The 15,534-nt window shown below is 32.4% G+C and overlaps 1 protein-coding gene across 1 annotated transcript; it reads right to left on the reverse strand.

Annotated features, from left to right (window-relative positions):
* Positions 1 to 4,944: 4,944 nt before the first annotated feature.
* On the reverse strand, positions 4,945 to 12,821 carry LOC139972998 (fibrinogen-like protein A). The gene is made up of 5 exons (XM_071979343.1): positions 12,728 to 12,821; positions 8,713 to 8,758; positions 7,500 to 7,672; positions 6,919 to 7,189; positions 4,945 to 5,490 (listed from the first exon to the last, which is right to left on the reverse strand). The coding sequence occupies exons 1-5, from the start codon at positions 12,794 to 12,796 to the stop codon at positions 5,306 to 5,308; spliced, it is 744 nt and encodes a 247-aa protein (XP_071835444.1). The 5' UTR covers positions 12,797 to 12,821; the 3' UTR covers positions 4,945 to 5,305.
* Between the last annotated feature and the right edge of the window lie 2,713 nt (positions 12,822 to 15,534).

Raw genomic sequence — 15,534 nt, forward strand, 5'->3', positions numbered from 1 at the left:
GCATTCTCGGAAGCTGATTGGATTCCATCGGATTATATTTGTCAATCGTGGTGATTGACTGATCTCTTCGCCGGTCCGTGGTAAGTATCTAGGGACAGTAAGGGAACCGGGGGTAAGGAAGGGAACAGATGAAGAAGAAAAACCGTGAGTACACTGTTTCCATACTAATTATTCTGGATCGTCTTACTAACACTGGAAAAAGTTTCACTCAAACAATTTCATTGACGTACATTGAGACCCTATTGAGACCCATTTAAACCATTTATTCAACACATACCAAACAAAGCGTATTAAATTACAAATCCCAACGTAATTATAAATAATTATTTTTAATTCCAAACTAACTACGCACAGTCAAGATAAGCCATGTATTCTATCGATACAAAAATGTGAACGTAAAACTCGAACTTATCTAAACAATTTTTAAGTATCTAATTACAAATGGGAAATTAAACAAATTTAATCGATACAAAACGTGCTTAATTACTTAATTCCATTATCATTACAAATCTCCATTACTTATCTCGCGGATAAGTGGATCAACTTAAACCATCGATTAAAAGAAATCTGACATTTCATTCTCCTACAATATTTTTAGCGCATGCTTCTACGTTCTCTTCACGTTCTTCAAATTTGAAGACCACGAGAGTATCCATTCTTTCTTTTGCCTCGTAGCTCACTCGTATCTTTATCGCTGATGGCGAAAAGAACAAGTTTAAGATTTTGCTGTACACCACTTATCAATTTTGTTTTTACAGCAAGCGCGCGTCTGTAAAGAATTTTTACAAAATTATGTAGCTGAAGGCGCTACTATGACATAACACTTGTATTTTAAGTTCAGTAATAATATTTTTTTGAAATATCTAATTCAGCGAAACAGTACATAATTTTGCTTTCATGAAAGTATGTCGCTTGAGTACAAGCGTTTCACCCCATTATCCACACCGTCCCTCGTTAGGAAATATCTCAAAGAAATGTTCTAGACATCAGCTCGTTTGGTTTACTTTTCCAACCACAAACATTACCTTGGCATTCCACTACACCTTATCTTCCCTTCCCGAAAAAAGGAAGACTTAGATATAACTTTTGCAATTGTACAAAATAATTGCGAACGGAAGACCACGAAAGAGATAAAACAGACAATGTATTTTTATATGTAAAAACGCAATGCAATAAACGCAATGCAACGCAATTACCGAATGGCAATTCCATACCTGCCGATGTCGATTCCATTCTGAAAATAAAACCGTGTCAAGTTCAATTTGCTATGTACATTTTTCGGTGATGTCAGTATACAGTAAGTTATCGAATTATCACAACATAGTTTTACGCTTGTCACAAGTTGTTTGTATTTATTGTAAAAATGTAGGCTTTTGAATGCACTATTGTTGTAGTGTATATATTTATAGATGTAACTGTTTTGTTAGTGTTGTAGGCCACATGTATTCTTAGATACAGCTGTTATGTTAGTGTTGTTGGCCACAGATATTCATAGATACAGCTGTTATGTTCATGTTGTAGGCCACGGATATTCATAGATACAGCTGTTATGTTAATGTTGTAGGCCACATATATTCATAGATACAGATGTAACGCTAGTGTTTTAGGCCACAGATATTCATAGATATGTATTATATGTTAGTGTTGTAGGCCACAAATATTCATAGATACAGCTGTTATGTTAATGTTGTAGGCCACATATATTCATAGATACAGCTGTTACGCTAGTGTTTTAGGCCACTTATATTCATAGATATGTATTATGTGTTAGTATTGTAGGCCACATATATTCCCAGATACGGCTGTTATGTTAGTGTTGTAGGCCACATATACATAGATACAGCTGTTATGTTCATGTTGTAGGCCACGGATATTCATAGATACAGCTGTTATGTTAATGTTGTAGGCCACATATATTCAAAGATACAGCTGTTACGCTAGTGTTGTAGGCCACTTATATTTATAGATATGTATTATATGTTAGTGTTGTAGGCCATAAATATTCAAAGATACAGCTGTTTTGTTGGTGTTGTAGGCCACAGATATTCATATATACCTCTATTCAATGTTAGTATTGTAGGCCACATATATTCCTAGATACAGCTGTTCTGTTAGTGTTGTAGGCCACCTATATTCATATATGTGTATTATATGTTAGTGTTGTAATCCAAAAATATTCATAGAAACAGCTGTTCTGTTGGTTTTGTAGGCCACATATATTCATAGATACCTCTATTCAATGTAAGTATTGTAGGGCACATATATTCCTTGATACAGTTGTTACGTTAGTGCTGTAGTTTAATCCTATTCCTAAGTATTCTAGCCACAGATATTCAAAGTGTCATACTATTCGTCATTATTCTTAGCCACAGATATTCATAGATTTATCCTATTCGTAAGTATTCTAAGCCACAGATATTCATAGTATAATCTAAGTGACATAAATTCATAATTAAATACTATTCATAAGTATTCTAAGCTACATATATTCATATTTTACTCCTATTCATAAGTATTCATAGCAACAAATATTCATAGATTGATCCTCTTCGTAAGTATTCTAAGCCACAGAATTTCATAAATTAATCATATTTAAAGTTATTCTAAGCTACAGATATTCATAGATTATTCCTATTCGTAAGTATTCTCAGCCACAGATATTCATAGGTGAATCCTATTAGAAGGTATTCTAAGCTACAGATATTCATAGATTAATCCTATTCGTAAGTATGCTAAGCCATAGATGTTCATAGTTTAATCCTATTCGTAAATATTGTAAGTCATATATATATTTATAGATTAATCCAATTAGTAAGTATTCTATCTCAAAAATATTCATGGTTTAATCCTATTCGTAAGTATTCTTAGGCACAGGTTACCTAGTTTAATCCTAATCGTAAGTGCTCTAAGCCACAAATATTCATATTGCAATCCTATTCGTAAGTATTCTAAGCCACATATATACATAGTTCACTCCTGTTCGTAAGTATTCTAAGAAACGTATATATTTATAGTTTAATCAGATTCGTAAGTATTCTTATCCACAGATATTCATAGTTTTACTCTATTTGTAAGTATTCTTAGCTACAGATATTCATAGATTAATCTTATTCGTTAGTATTCTAAGTTACAGATAATCATAGTTAATTCTTAATCGTACGTATTCTAAAGCAGAGATATTCATAGTTAAATCTGATTCGTAAGTATTCTAAGCTATAGATATTCATAGACTAATCCCATTCGTTAGTAATCTAAGCCACTGATAGTCATAGTTTAATCCAAATATTTAGTATTCTATGCCACAGATTTTCATACTTTTTTCCTATTCGTAAATATTCTAGGCTACATATATTAATCCTATTTGAAGGTATTCTAAGCTACATATACTCATAGTTAGCCAAAGATATTGATTGTTTAATCCTCTTCGTAAGTATATTAAGCCACATGTAGTCATAGTTTATTCATACTCGTTATTATTGTAAGCTACAGATAATCATAGTTTAATCCTTTTTGTAAGTTTTCTAAGCCACGGATATTCATGATTTAATCTGGTTCATAAGTGTTCTAAGCTAATAAAAAATGAACAATTTTGACGCCGAAGGGTTCATTCTGATACACATTTAGACAATAAATACATACAAGTAGTGCTAAATTCAACTTCTGCTAACAAATATTTTGTGTGATTTTGAAAATAAAGGTGGGTGTCCAGCCGTACAGAAGTAGCTCAATTCTTCTCCAACTGAATGAGGAAAGTACCCGAATGATACATTTACCCGACTGACCATCTAAGGTAGAGATGGGAGGGGGGGGGGGCATGGTCTATGTGAGTGAGTATTATGAACTACACTCCTACCTCAAAAGGAAGAAGTGTGCTATATGTTTCCCATAGCAACATTAAATGCTCACCAAACTTCAATGTAAGTCCAGCATCTTTCATAGGTCGTGACACGAGATATATCTGCTCTTCTTGTGACTTGAAACTCCGAAATAGTTGGGTCTGCTTCAAATAATTTCCCTTTTGTCTTACACACATACTAATTGTTAAACTATTGTTTCAATAGATAACACTATACATTTTTACTGGTAACTAGGACGTTGGCTATACATGGCACGTCATTGTTCTATTTCTCAAATGAAACTGTTTAGCCTCGAAGAAGCCGTAAGTTTGTTCATTAAATCTATGAATTGACACAATTTACTCAACTATGTTCGATTCGTTAACGTACTCTAAAATGCAATAATCCAGAAACAAGCAAAGATAAACATGATTTAGTATCTAATATTGAATGATATCTTCATTTTGATGTAGTTTTTGCCAAATGTATTAATGCTCTGGCGTAATGTTATCTATTACTATTTTTAGTAACACTTTACATGGTAAAGGGTTTGCTACGACTAACTGTCCTCCTACCTCTCCTCTTCCCCTGTTGATTCCTTTTTTCCTGTGATGTTACACATACTTATAGGCAAAATCGTTTTTTTGTTGATAAAGAAATTTATAGACCCGCTGCTTCCAATAAATGTATCACGTTATGAGTTTCGTTTTGTATGTTGAGTGAGAAATATACCTTAAGTAATGACATTTCCTCAATTATTTTCAAATCGTTAATGTACTCTAAAATGCAATAATCCAGAAACAAGCAAATATGAACATGATCATATTGAATGATTTCTTGAATTCGATGTAATTTTTAGCAAATGTATTGATACTTGGGCGGATGGTTAGTTATTACTATTTGCAGTTACACTTTGGTAAGTTGTATGCGCAATTTAACAGTCACGTTAATGATAACCTTGTTTTTTAAAGTGACTATATATTTCTATAAATATGAGGGGGGGGGGGCAAGCTGCTTTCAATAAAAGTTAACATTATTATCTTCGTCGTCAGCTTACTGCTGTTTAAACATTAAACACACACACACAGGACAAAGGACTCTCAGGGTGGATCATTACTTGACATTTATTCTTCTTCAGTATTCGTCATTCACAAATATTATGAAAAAAAAGCAGTTATCGGTTTTGACAAAGAGTAATATTAAAGTTATTCGTCAAGTAAAAATTTTCGTTCATTGTGTTTGAAAGATTTAAGTTCATTTCTCCAGAAGCACTCGTTTGCTGGTGCCTTGTTTGAGAACTAATTGTTCAAATTTCGATGAAAGTTTGAATTTTCACGGGACTCAAGGGACCCTTGAAGAAACTTCATGTTTTGTGATTGATGTTGCTGTCTGCGGCTGATGTATTAAACTGGACGTATCTTCATTTCTGCGTATTTTATGTGGTATTTACCTCCTGGGAGATTATGCCATTAGATGCTCTTGTAATCAGTAGTTCCGGCTGAGTAAAGTCCGTTGAGATTGATATAATAATTGTAAGTTCTGTACCACCACGCTCCATGGTAATACTGGGCCAGGTTTAAAGTACTGTAAGGGTCGTTGTCACTGTCGAATGTCGTAAAGGACATGTTCCTGCGGTATGCCATGCTATCATATCCTGTGAAAAGAAACACAAGATGGAGATAAAACGCATGATCATATTTACAATAATATTAAGTTGATTCCATACGGCATAAATTAAGAGAAGTTTCATAGTGGAATTTGTGTAAGATTAATGAAACACTGTCACATTAAACAAACATTGTCTTTAAATTTGTATTTATTTCCAAATAAATGTTGTTTACACCACTTGAAAGAATTATAAGTGCCTATTATTAGATGAAAACTGAATTAAAATGGATTTTCTTTATTATATTTTTGTGATTTGTCCAAAAATATTAGTACACCACGATACATGTTATTGCAAACTAACCATCTCTTTACGATAACACCCTTTCCAACGTCAGTTAATACATACCATAAATACGGGACAAAATGGCCTAATTTAAACCAGTTTGTTGTCAGTATCCAATTTTCACATCACACGTAATGGATTCATTTTTTTATTTCATGACACACTATATCTATGTTAAGAAATATATCGTTGCTACGACAATGGTACCGGTATGTTGGAATCGTAAAAGACAAAAAATCAATAGTTATTATGAAGAATATTATTTTTTCATCAATGGTTTTATTTACCATTTTTGTTATTATTTTCTTTTCGTGATGTTGCCAGTTGAACGGAGGTGAGGTCTTTTTATTATTAGAGAGGATGGAGAAAACTTATGGGATTTCGGGCAGATGACAAGGAAGTTGGAATAACTTTGTTGTTTTCAATTACAAAGCATTCTGTCACTGTAGGTATATGTATCAACCTGAGTTCAATTAAGGAGCCCATTAATCATGGATTCCAAATACAATTTCACCTGACCAGCTTTCTTTCGATTTGATTACAAACAGTGTACTATTTGAATTAAAATAGAGTCAGTAATTGACTATGACCGTCGGCTGTCTATGCTTTAGCTCCCAATGTTATCGTTTGTCACACATGAGTATACTTTTCTAAATTTCACATTCGGACACAATCAATAAACCAAATATAAAGAAGATTTATGGATATTTTAAAGACAGTATGCTCAGTCTGATAGCGTTGACGTGATGGATTTGTCTGGTGTTTATATAACAACAGAAGTGGATTAACAGGCATTGCCCGGGAGGTTTGCAAAGTATCGTTTTATGCAGCTTTATGCAATGTTATTGTAAATTTTTTAATGAGATCATTATTATTAATATTATTATATATTATTATTATTAATATATGCTAAATATTTGACGAATGGTTACAATCAGCTAACGAGCTGACAGACTAAATACACGGGTTAATTTGACGACAAATGTTAGAAAGGGAGGTAATGGATTAAGGAAGTTATGCATAATTTTGTAGAGGCGTTAGTAAACTCCTTACTAATCTTCAGTACTTTGAAATATATTTGATAAGGTGTCGATAATGACAAGCAAACTCCACGAGTTTATATATGCGTACCTGCAGTGCTTGAGCGATCGTATTCTCCAACGCCAACTATACGATACTTGGTCCCTTCATCGCTGATCCTAAACAAGTCGTACTTCGCAAAATAGGGATCTCCATTCACGTTGTTTAAATCAATGCGAAGCATGTAATCCTTTTGGTTAGTTAAGAGTGATATTTTATCGTTGCCAAGCCAAAATTCTCTATTCAGGAAACCAAAACCATATCGGTAATCATCCCAATCTCTGTAAAACTCTACAGAACCGTCGACCCGGCGTTGGAAGACCTGGTTTAGTTTCAAAACAAAAACATGACACATTTGGTTTCAACATAATGAACCATTTGTTCGATGTACGTTTGATAGGTATAATGAATCAGTTTGGTTATTGCTTTTAATGTTTCTTCTAACGTTGAACAGATACGTTAGCCTGTGCACCAGTTAGATTCTACATACATTGGTATCATATATCTATGCCCATATTGCAAATATTGTAAAGAAATCGCTTTTAGAAAAACAATAAAATATAAATATCAACATACTTCAGCAAGCACGCTAAATTTAAATTATTTAAGTTAATATTATGTTATGTTCTTACCGTCCAACCTCCTCCGTCAATTGAGTTATTACAGTAAACTTCAAAAGGTTCATTGGCTCCATCTGGCTTAATTAGATAAACTCCAGATTCAGAGGAACTATCTTCACATTGGTCGTAAACTTCTTGACAATCTCGAGGATATTCTGGCTCTTGGTAGAAAAGGTAGCAGGAGTCTGAAGAAATGAAATTTTTTTTTGTTTTTCCAAAAAATGATACAGATCAATTTTAAAGTGAACTACCGAACTCGATGTCCCAGTTACCGAATTATCGATAAAGGTGTAAAATTACAATTTGCAAAACAAAAAAGTGTTTGTCAAAATATGAAACATAAATCTTCCATACATTTTCCTGCTTGGAAAAACACGGAAGTAAACATTGTAAAATCGTAAAAAGTAACAACAAATATACAGAATAATCTTAAAATTAAGTAACAGAATAACAGGATATTCCTGATCAGTTCTGGTAACTTTGTCTGCTTAATTTTAAACGACAAATGTTGACCTAAACGCCGCGACAAATCTTTAAGGCTTATAATTCATTTTTAACTTCCCAGCCAGTGATAAAAGCGGGTTGCTTTCCCTGTTTATACATTTGTTTAGTTGTTTTAACCGAATTAAAAATCCACGTATTTTGAGTATGCCTCTCTGTCAAGAAAGAACTATAACTTAAACAAGAAACGTAAGTATAAATGCATATTAACCAAATATATATGAAGACCACAAAAGCAGAAATCACCATAATTGTCAATCAAGATCATTATTATGACTGATTGTTTACGTTTCTGTCATACCGTTTTTAGATGATATTTTTTTATTTGTAAATTGGTTAAGTTAGATGAATCCTATATATGCATTTATTCACCGATAGGTAACATGGTTTCCAAAATCAAAATTTAAAATCAAAATGAAATTAAAGTCATACCAAAATTGTAAATGTAGTAAAATAATGAAAAAAGCAAATAACCTCGATCAATTCTAGATTCTATGTCTGTATTAGTTTATCGATAAATGTTGGTCTCCTGTAAACCACCGCCTGTAGAAAGCATTTATAACACAGTAATCCTTCGATGATGATATAAGAAGAAAAAAACTTTCATACGTGTAATAGCCGTTATTGCAACGCGTTATTTCCTATTTCCCCATCAATATAACCATTCATGCAGAAAAGTAGGACAAGAAAAAAAGAGGGAATAACGATGATAAGTTTGTGTTACCTCCAGTGGTTCTTTTGTTCCTTCCAGAATTTTCGCGTCCAACATTCTAATATTAAGATATGAAAATTGACATATAAAAAAATAAAAACATTCCGATAGGCGGGATCGTCCCATTTGTGAAGGCTACTCGCGGCCGAAATCAATTCACGATGATAAATTCAGTTTCAAATATTGTTAAGTAAGTACTATTTATCTTTGGTTAAAATCCAATGTAATGATATCAGGAATCGTCAACTTTGTCACCATTTAAGTCATCTTAATTATTTCACTGATAGAGAATCATTCAATTTGATCCCAATGATGTGACAATGTTTCTGTATTACTCATATTAAGAACTTAATATAATTCATTATTAAATGTATTCAAATTTGCATCACTCTGTTTTAAGCAGATATTAGTTCCTTGGTAGGAAACATTACGGGGAAACCAAGAGACACCATTCCAACACAATGTTCCAACACAGTTGAACTATACAGTCTATAATGTTTGTATAGATCTTTCTTTAAGTCGTGACCTATTTTAATGAAAACAAAATGTGATTCTACTCGATACTGTGACCGTTGTGTTTGTATGGCCGTTGTGTTTACTTCTTGGCATGGTTGTATTAAGACAAACTTAAAAAACTAAATTTTGAAACTATTTAGATGACAGAACGACTTAATAAACTACTTATTTAACGCCATTCTTGCCCTGTTTCCCGCCCTTATACTATATAACTTAAATGGATAAAACAGTATAGTAGACGTTTTAATTTTTGCGAAATGAAGTGAGAAAGGAATATGATTCCTTCCTGTAGGAGAACAAATCAACATTGTATTCAATGAGCTTTTTGAAATGAAATGAATCTAGAAAATACAAAGAAATTTGATAGCTTGAAACTGAGACAAACACACTGTTTTCTGGACGTTAACAATTTTCACAAATATATCTCATATAAAATAGACATGTTTGTGTATGAAAACGGAAATACGACTATCATATTGCTTAGCTGAGGTAATTATCGTTTACTAAGACATTTAGGATTGATGAAAATATTACGAATTGACTTTCATGTACGTACAAATATAATTTGAATGAGACTAGTAAAATGAGTCGTTTTAGTATCTCTTAGCCATTTCTGCATTTTGTCATGTGATCTTGTTTATTTGTATAATTTTTTCTCAAGAAAAGATCAATGAATTGCCCAGCTTCAACTTGAAACATAATTTAAAAAATGTTAGAAAGTTGAGTGATGTATCTAACATAGTACTAAGTGTGGTGGGTACTCTCACCGTTTGTTCCTTCAAGGTTCTGTTTGCTTAGTAAGTTCTACCATTCTGACATTATGGCATATGTGATTTATTTGTTAGTAATAATCTTTAATACTTATTTAAATTCCCTCATAAACTAAGACCACCAATACAATTTATGCATCATAAAAATCAATGTTGTATTTGAGAAATTGGAAAACTTCAACGAACTGATAACTGATCAAGACAACATTTTATCATCAAGAGTGACATTAGATTTCTTTGTTGTTCAATTGGTATGGGTTCTTTACTGCCTTTTCCACGTTTTCAAATGTTTCCAAAGATAAAAGCCTATATTTTGACTGTTTTATGCAGACATAATTCCTTAAAATGTACAAGAATGACTCCCTCGGTAGAATAAATAAATTTCAGTAGTGCGTGTCCCGATTAGATATTTACAATTTTGTTAAATTTTGTTGTTTGGTTTATTTACAGAGTTAAATAAGTCAAAGCAAATTTATACTCTCCTTGGTATGTTGGTCTGTGTTGATGGTAAGTTTAATTAATGAAATATATGACTAAAGTAATTTAAGTTGTTAATATTAGGTACTGGTACTTGGTAGATTAAAATCGAATGGAATCGATTCAATATTTAGATAGTTTTGCATCAAGTGATTTATGAGTATAATTTATGATTTTAAGGCATCATTCCACAAGATATAATGTAAATATAAAGACGTTTTAAGTTTGATTGGTTGCTTTGAGTTTCTGTACAGTACCCTACGTCTCACAGTTCACCTACGTTTAGATTAAATTTCAAATATGAATGTTTAAACTTTGTTTGTGCTATAATATTGAAAGACTATAGATTCGGCAGCAAAGTGTCAAGAGCGTTAACATTTGTTAAAATTAATAATTTATTGCTTTCCTAAGTAATTCACAGTAAGTTGTAGACTGACATTTAAGTATCAGGTTTGATCTACTTTGATTTCTTACATCCATTTCCTAATCAGGTTACTTGTTACTTTGAAAGGTATGATTGAAAACACATTTGTCAAATGCGTATATTTCTTGGCGCGAAAAAGGAGCATGCCCACCAAAGAATATCAGCAATTCAAGTTTAAGAACTGATTACTGGTAAGAGCAACATTTATCATAACATGTACCTAATATTCGATACCAAATTTCGTCTAACAGAATATCTAATAAATAACCAATGAATTGGGAAATAAATATTTATTTGAGAGAGATTTTAATAGCCTCCATCTTTAAACATGATACAACGGTGACATGAAACATAGACTGATATATGATATTTTACTCAGTTACCTGAAAATCAAAGTTTGATAGCCATTTGAAGTAATACGGGGGACATTGGCCAGACATATCCGAAGTTCATGTTGTAAACTTGATGAAATAAAGTCGAGATGTTTTCTTTTCAATTTTTTAAACTGCTATAAAAAGAAATTCTATCACAATTTCCTTGATGAAATGTCAAGGAAAGAACAAGCTCAAAACACAGGAAAGAACAAACCACAATGTCAATTGATATAAACAATGACTCTCGCGGTAGAATAAAACATTTCTATAATAGTGGGTATCCTGAGTAGATATTCACAATGGCTAAAATCGTTGCTTTGCTTATTTACACAATAAAACAAGTCAAAACAACTTTATTTTTTTAATGACTACTTTAGATCTGCTTTAGTCTTAAATGGTAATTAACGGAATATCCATTTGACATTTGAAATTATTGGATCTTATTTTCTTTATAAATGGAAAATAATCGTTTGAATATTTCCAGCAACTTAAGTTTTGATCAATTATTAGTATTTATTTCTCTACGTAAGACGCCATTTAATCATTTAATCTAACTTAACTGATCCGTTAATAAGAAAATTTTAAGTTTTATCGATTGCTTCAAATAGTTCCTATTATTGTTTCAAGGCATTAAGTTATTGGTATTGCACTGTACCATGTATCTAGCAAGTAACCTTCCGTCATGTAGTTTTTTAAATATATATTTAAATTGCCAAAAATGGTTATTGGAACTATGTTTGTACTAAAGGATTGATGTACTAGATTGGAAGCCAGTTAACGATGGCTCAAGGAAAAATTTCAATTAATCTTTGTTAAAGAATCAACGGTTATATCCTTACATATGATAAATCATGTTTTATGTTATCGATGGTTGTTATAGTTTATTTGCTATGTTGGACGATACAATTAAATACCCGTTTGAAACGTGATCATTTCCTCGATATATAGGCAAGTCATTGTCAATTTGAAATTGCTTGTTGTATACGTTAAATAAAAGAATTTTTATCGTTGTTTTAAGAAAATAACTGATATTTTAACCCTGTTTACCCCAATCTCTATTTATGATATGGTGTAATACAATTTTTTATGTTTTATTGCGTACATGAGGTAGATCACAATGAGCAATCTAAGTATTTTTTTTTTAAATAAGTACAAATTATCGATATTTAACAAACAGCAAATACTTCAATAGAACCCGACAATAAACTCAAACAGCATGATAAGAGAAGCTGAAAAGTCAAATTTAGTTAAGAAATAGATTAAAGTAGATTCGTTAGATTAGTAGATTAAGTACAAACTAGCTAGATTGCAAAGATAGAAAATAAATCATTTGAACACCAAATATGAGCATGGTAACGAAAACTGGCACATTAATATTAAAGTTCGAAATCTATCGACATAGAAATCATTTATCACACTTAAAATACAATTCAACTTGAATTTGAGAAAAGATAAAAGACACTTACGGTTTCTGCCTGAAAAGCTGGAAGTTGAGAGAAGAGTCCCAAAACACAAAATGTTAGGATTAACTGCATCTTGACGATTTTTTCTGGTCTTAACGATCACAAATCTCAAGAAGGAATGAAGTAAACTTTCTGGCAGTGAACCAGTTCAACCACTTTCTGAGCATACCCTGCGTACTATGACGTTGTTGTTGACACGTGTCACCGAAGAGCTGATTTACCATTTGCATTTACACTATTTGTTAGAACCCGGATGATCACGTAAATAAAAACATAAGCTAACAGTTTTTCTATTGTCCCTTAAAGAGAAAAAATTATGAATATTATTACTACTATTAGTTCATTTTGATAGCTTTAATTGTATAGACGTAATGCGATGTGACTCTAATGGTCATATTAGTTATTTTACATTCATATGCAATCTCAAACCAATTTAAAATATCTCTTTCGATAACATAAATTATATCGCATATATATTACACTTAGCTTATTAACCTTTCACCTATAAATATCTCCGTAAGTTTGAATCCTAACGTAGCCTACTTCTATCAATTAACTTAATTACGTCATCTGCATATTACTATCAACAGTTGAATGATGTTAAGGAAACTGCGGTAAAGCCCTTTTGAGCATTGCCAAAAATTCAAATACATATCTACAATCAAGAGGATACAATTTAACAGTATAAACCTCCATATCTAGGGAAACACGAGTTTTTTGTATTATGATATCCCACCAACGCTCTCTGCAAGTTGCCATGTTTTTGTGAAATTACCCAGGATGCAACGTTTGCATGGCGTCACACATGCACCTCGGCAGAGTTAGACTTGCCGCTATGCAGATACTCTTGTAGTACCACTGCACACAACACAACGCTCGCGTACGGTATATGCTGAATCTACTAAACTATCACGGATTTTCAAATTATTACAACGGTATTATCTATAATTCTAAAGAATAATAACTTAAGTTACCATGTAGCCATCTTGCCTTCGATTTTGAGTTATGTATACAGACGACATGTAGCCTAGGCCTTAATAGTGTATCGTCCATTATCCACAATCGTAGTTCAGGTAACAAGTATCGTTACTATATAACTTAGTCAAAGTAACACTACTCGACATACTGTGACTGCGATCATCACTTGGTCGATGAAAAGTATCGTTCATTCGAGCAATTCAACATGACTGAGGCCCACATTGCCCCAGATGACTATTGCGTAGAATTTACTTTATCACCCCGACATAAGGTGCGAAAAAAAAATAGTAATTTCAGAAGAAAGGGATAGAGCCGTAAGTTTAACATTTGGAAGCAAACAATGACAATCACTGTGCGTCTGTGTTGACAGTCATCTTGAATAATACCAATTTACGCAAATTTATTTGTAAACGACATTTAGCGTACGTATGCATCTATCCTTCAAAATTGGTTAAATAGTTTACATTTACATGAATTCTGATGATGTTTTACACTTTTTAATTAATATCCTAAAGTCTTACAAGTTGTGTAAATCTCAACTATGTAAATAATATTTAAGTTGGCAACGCATGTTCAGGAACTCTCTTAGGTGCATGTATGATGTCGTAAACAGCTGATTATCTGCTTCCCTCTCCTCCAATATGGAAAAAAAGGGCGGATAAGGGGATAATGGCCGGGAATTTGATTTTTTTAATTCAATGAAGTCGTAAAAGAATAACATGATAAAGGTCATTATTGTTGGCGTAAATATTTTTACTAAAAGTATGTGAAGTATCAATCAGGCAGTATTGCTCCCCATTAAGGTTAGTTTATACAAGGAGAAGGATTTATGTTTTTATAGTGTCTTTGTGAAGTTACCCTTACCACCACATGTTACAAAGGCAATGGAAGGGAGTTCTTTCAATGAATGGAATTTATGACGTAAGACGACATCAATCATATCATACATTGTACAGTATGTGTACAGTAAACCTCTGAACATCTAAGACAATATGACAGCAGTGATCAAATGGTTTCATTGATTTATTTCAGTTGGTCTTACTAAACAGTTGCATTGAAGTTAAGGCCGACACTGACTGTCTTTCCATCTTTTTAATAGTGTAATCATGATATCGACTTGTGTCGGCGATTCTCCTATATGACCGATGAGAATGACGGAACTTTTCATCAATTGTTGCCTGTCACAAAGACATACATACATACACGTGGTCTGAGCATTCAGTGGTTGTAGCAGACGTGTGTAATACTGCATAGAAAGAGAAGCAAAGTGATAGCCAGAGCAGATTACGTCAACAGGAAAGATAAGGGAAATCATCCCCTGTAAAAATGATATACTAGCCAACAAGAATTATACAGATAAACAGGTCAAGCCCATGTAGGAGTTAGAAGTTTTAAATTTATATGCAGTCGTTTTCTGTTTGAGAAAAACCAATTTAATGTCTTTGAAGGTACCTCTACAGGTTATCAGTGCTGAATGATTCCAATTACATTAGAAGGGTGTGTTTTGGTTGGCTATGTATGTATTCAGTAAAATTCTAAATACTGATGACAATAATTCAGCCGCAGAAGAATATTTTTTCTCTTTATTCAGACAGGTTTTAGTAAGTAATAACAATAAATACATATTGGATATTCTTCATCCTTTGTTTTTGTGTACACTGTTTGTCTAAACATAAATACATAAACCGTACTATATGAAAAAAGGAAAAGCACATAGCTGAACAAAAATTGTGCTCAAAGTTGCTATTTTTTCATGGATAAAAGAAATGTTTAAATTTTGGCATTGCATCTTCTCCTTAACCCCAATAAAACTTATTATAAACTGTCATTTT

Source organism: Apostichopus japonicus, chromosome 9, assembly GCF_037975245.1.
Source record: "Apostichopus japonicus isolate 1M-3 chromosome 9, ASM3797524v1, whole genome shotgun sequence".
Taxonomy (NCBI): domain Eukaryota; kingdom Metazoa; phylum Echinodermata; class Holothuroidea; order Aspidochirotida; family Stichopodidae; genus Apostichopus; species Apostichopus japonicus.

What these genes read in the sequence shown, in the direction of transcription:
- LOC139972998 (XM_071979343.1), bottom strand. Translation starts at nt 12,796, where the DNA reads ATGCAGTTAATCCTAACATTTTGTGTTTTGGGACTCTTCTCTCAACTT. An exon ending in GAACAAAAGAACCACTGGAG is followed by an intron (nt 7,673 to 8,712) that starts GTAACACAAACT and finishes TCATTTCTTCAG; the next exon opens with ACTCCTGCTACCTTTTCTAC. An exon ending in CGATCGCTCAAGCACTGCAG is followed by an intron (nt 5,491 to 6,918) that starts GTACGCATATAT and finishes TTCTTTTCACAG; the next exon opens with GATATGATAGCATGGCATAC.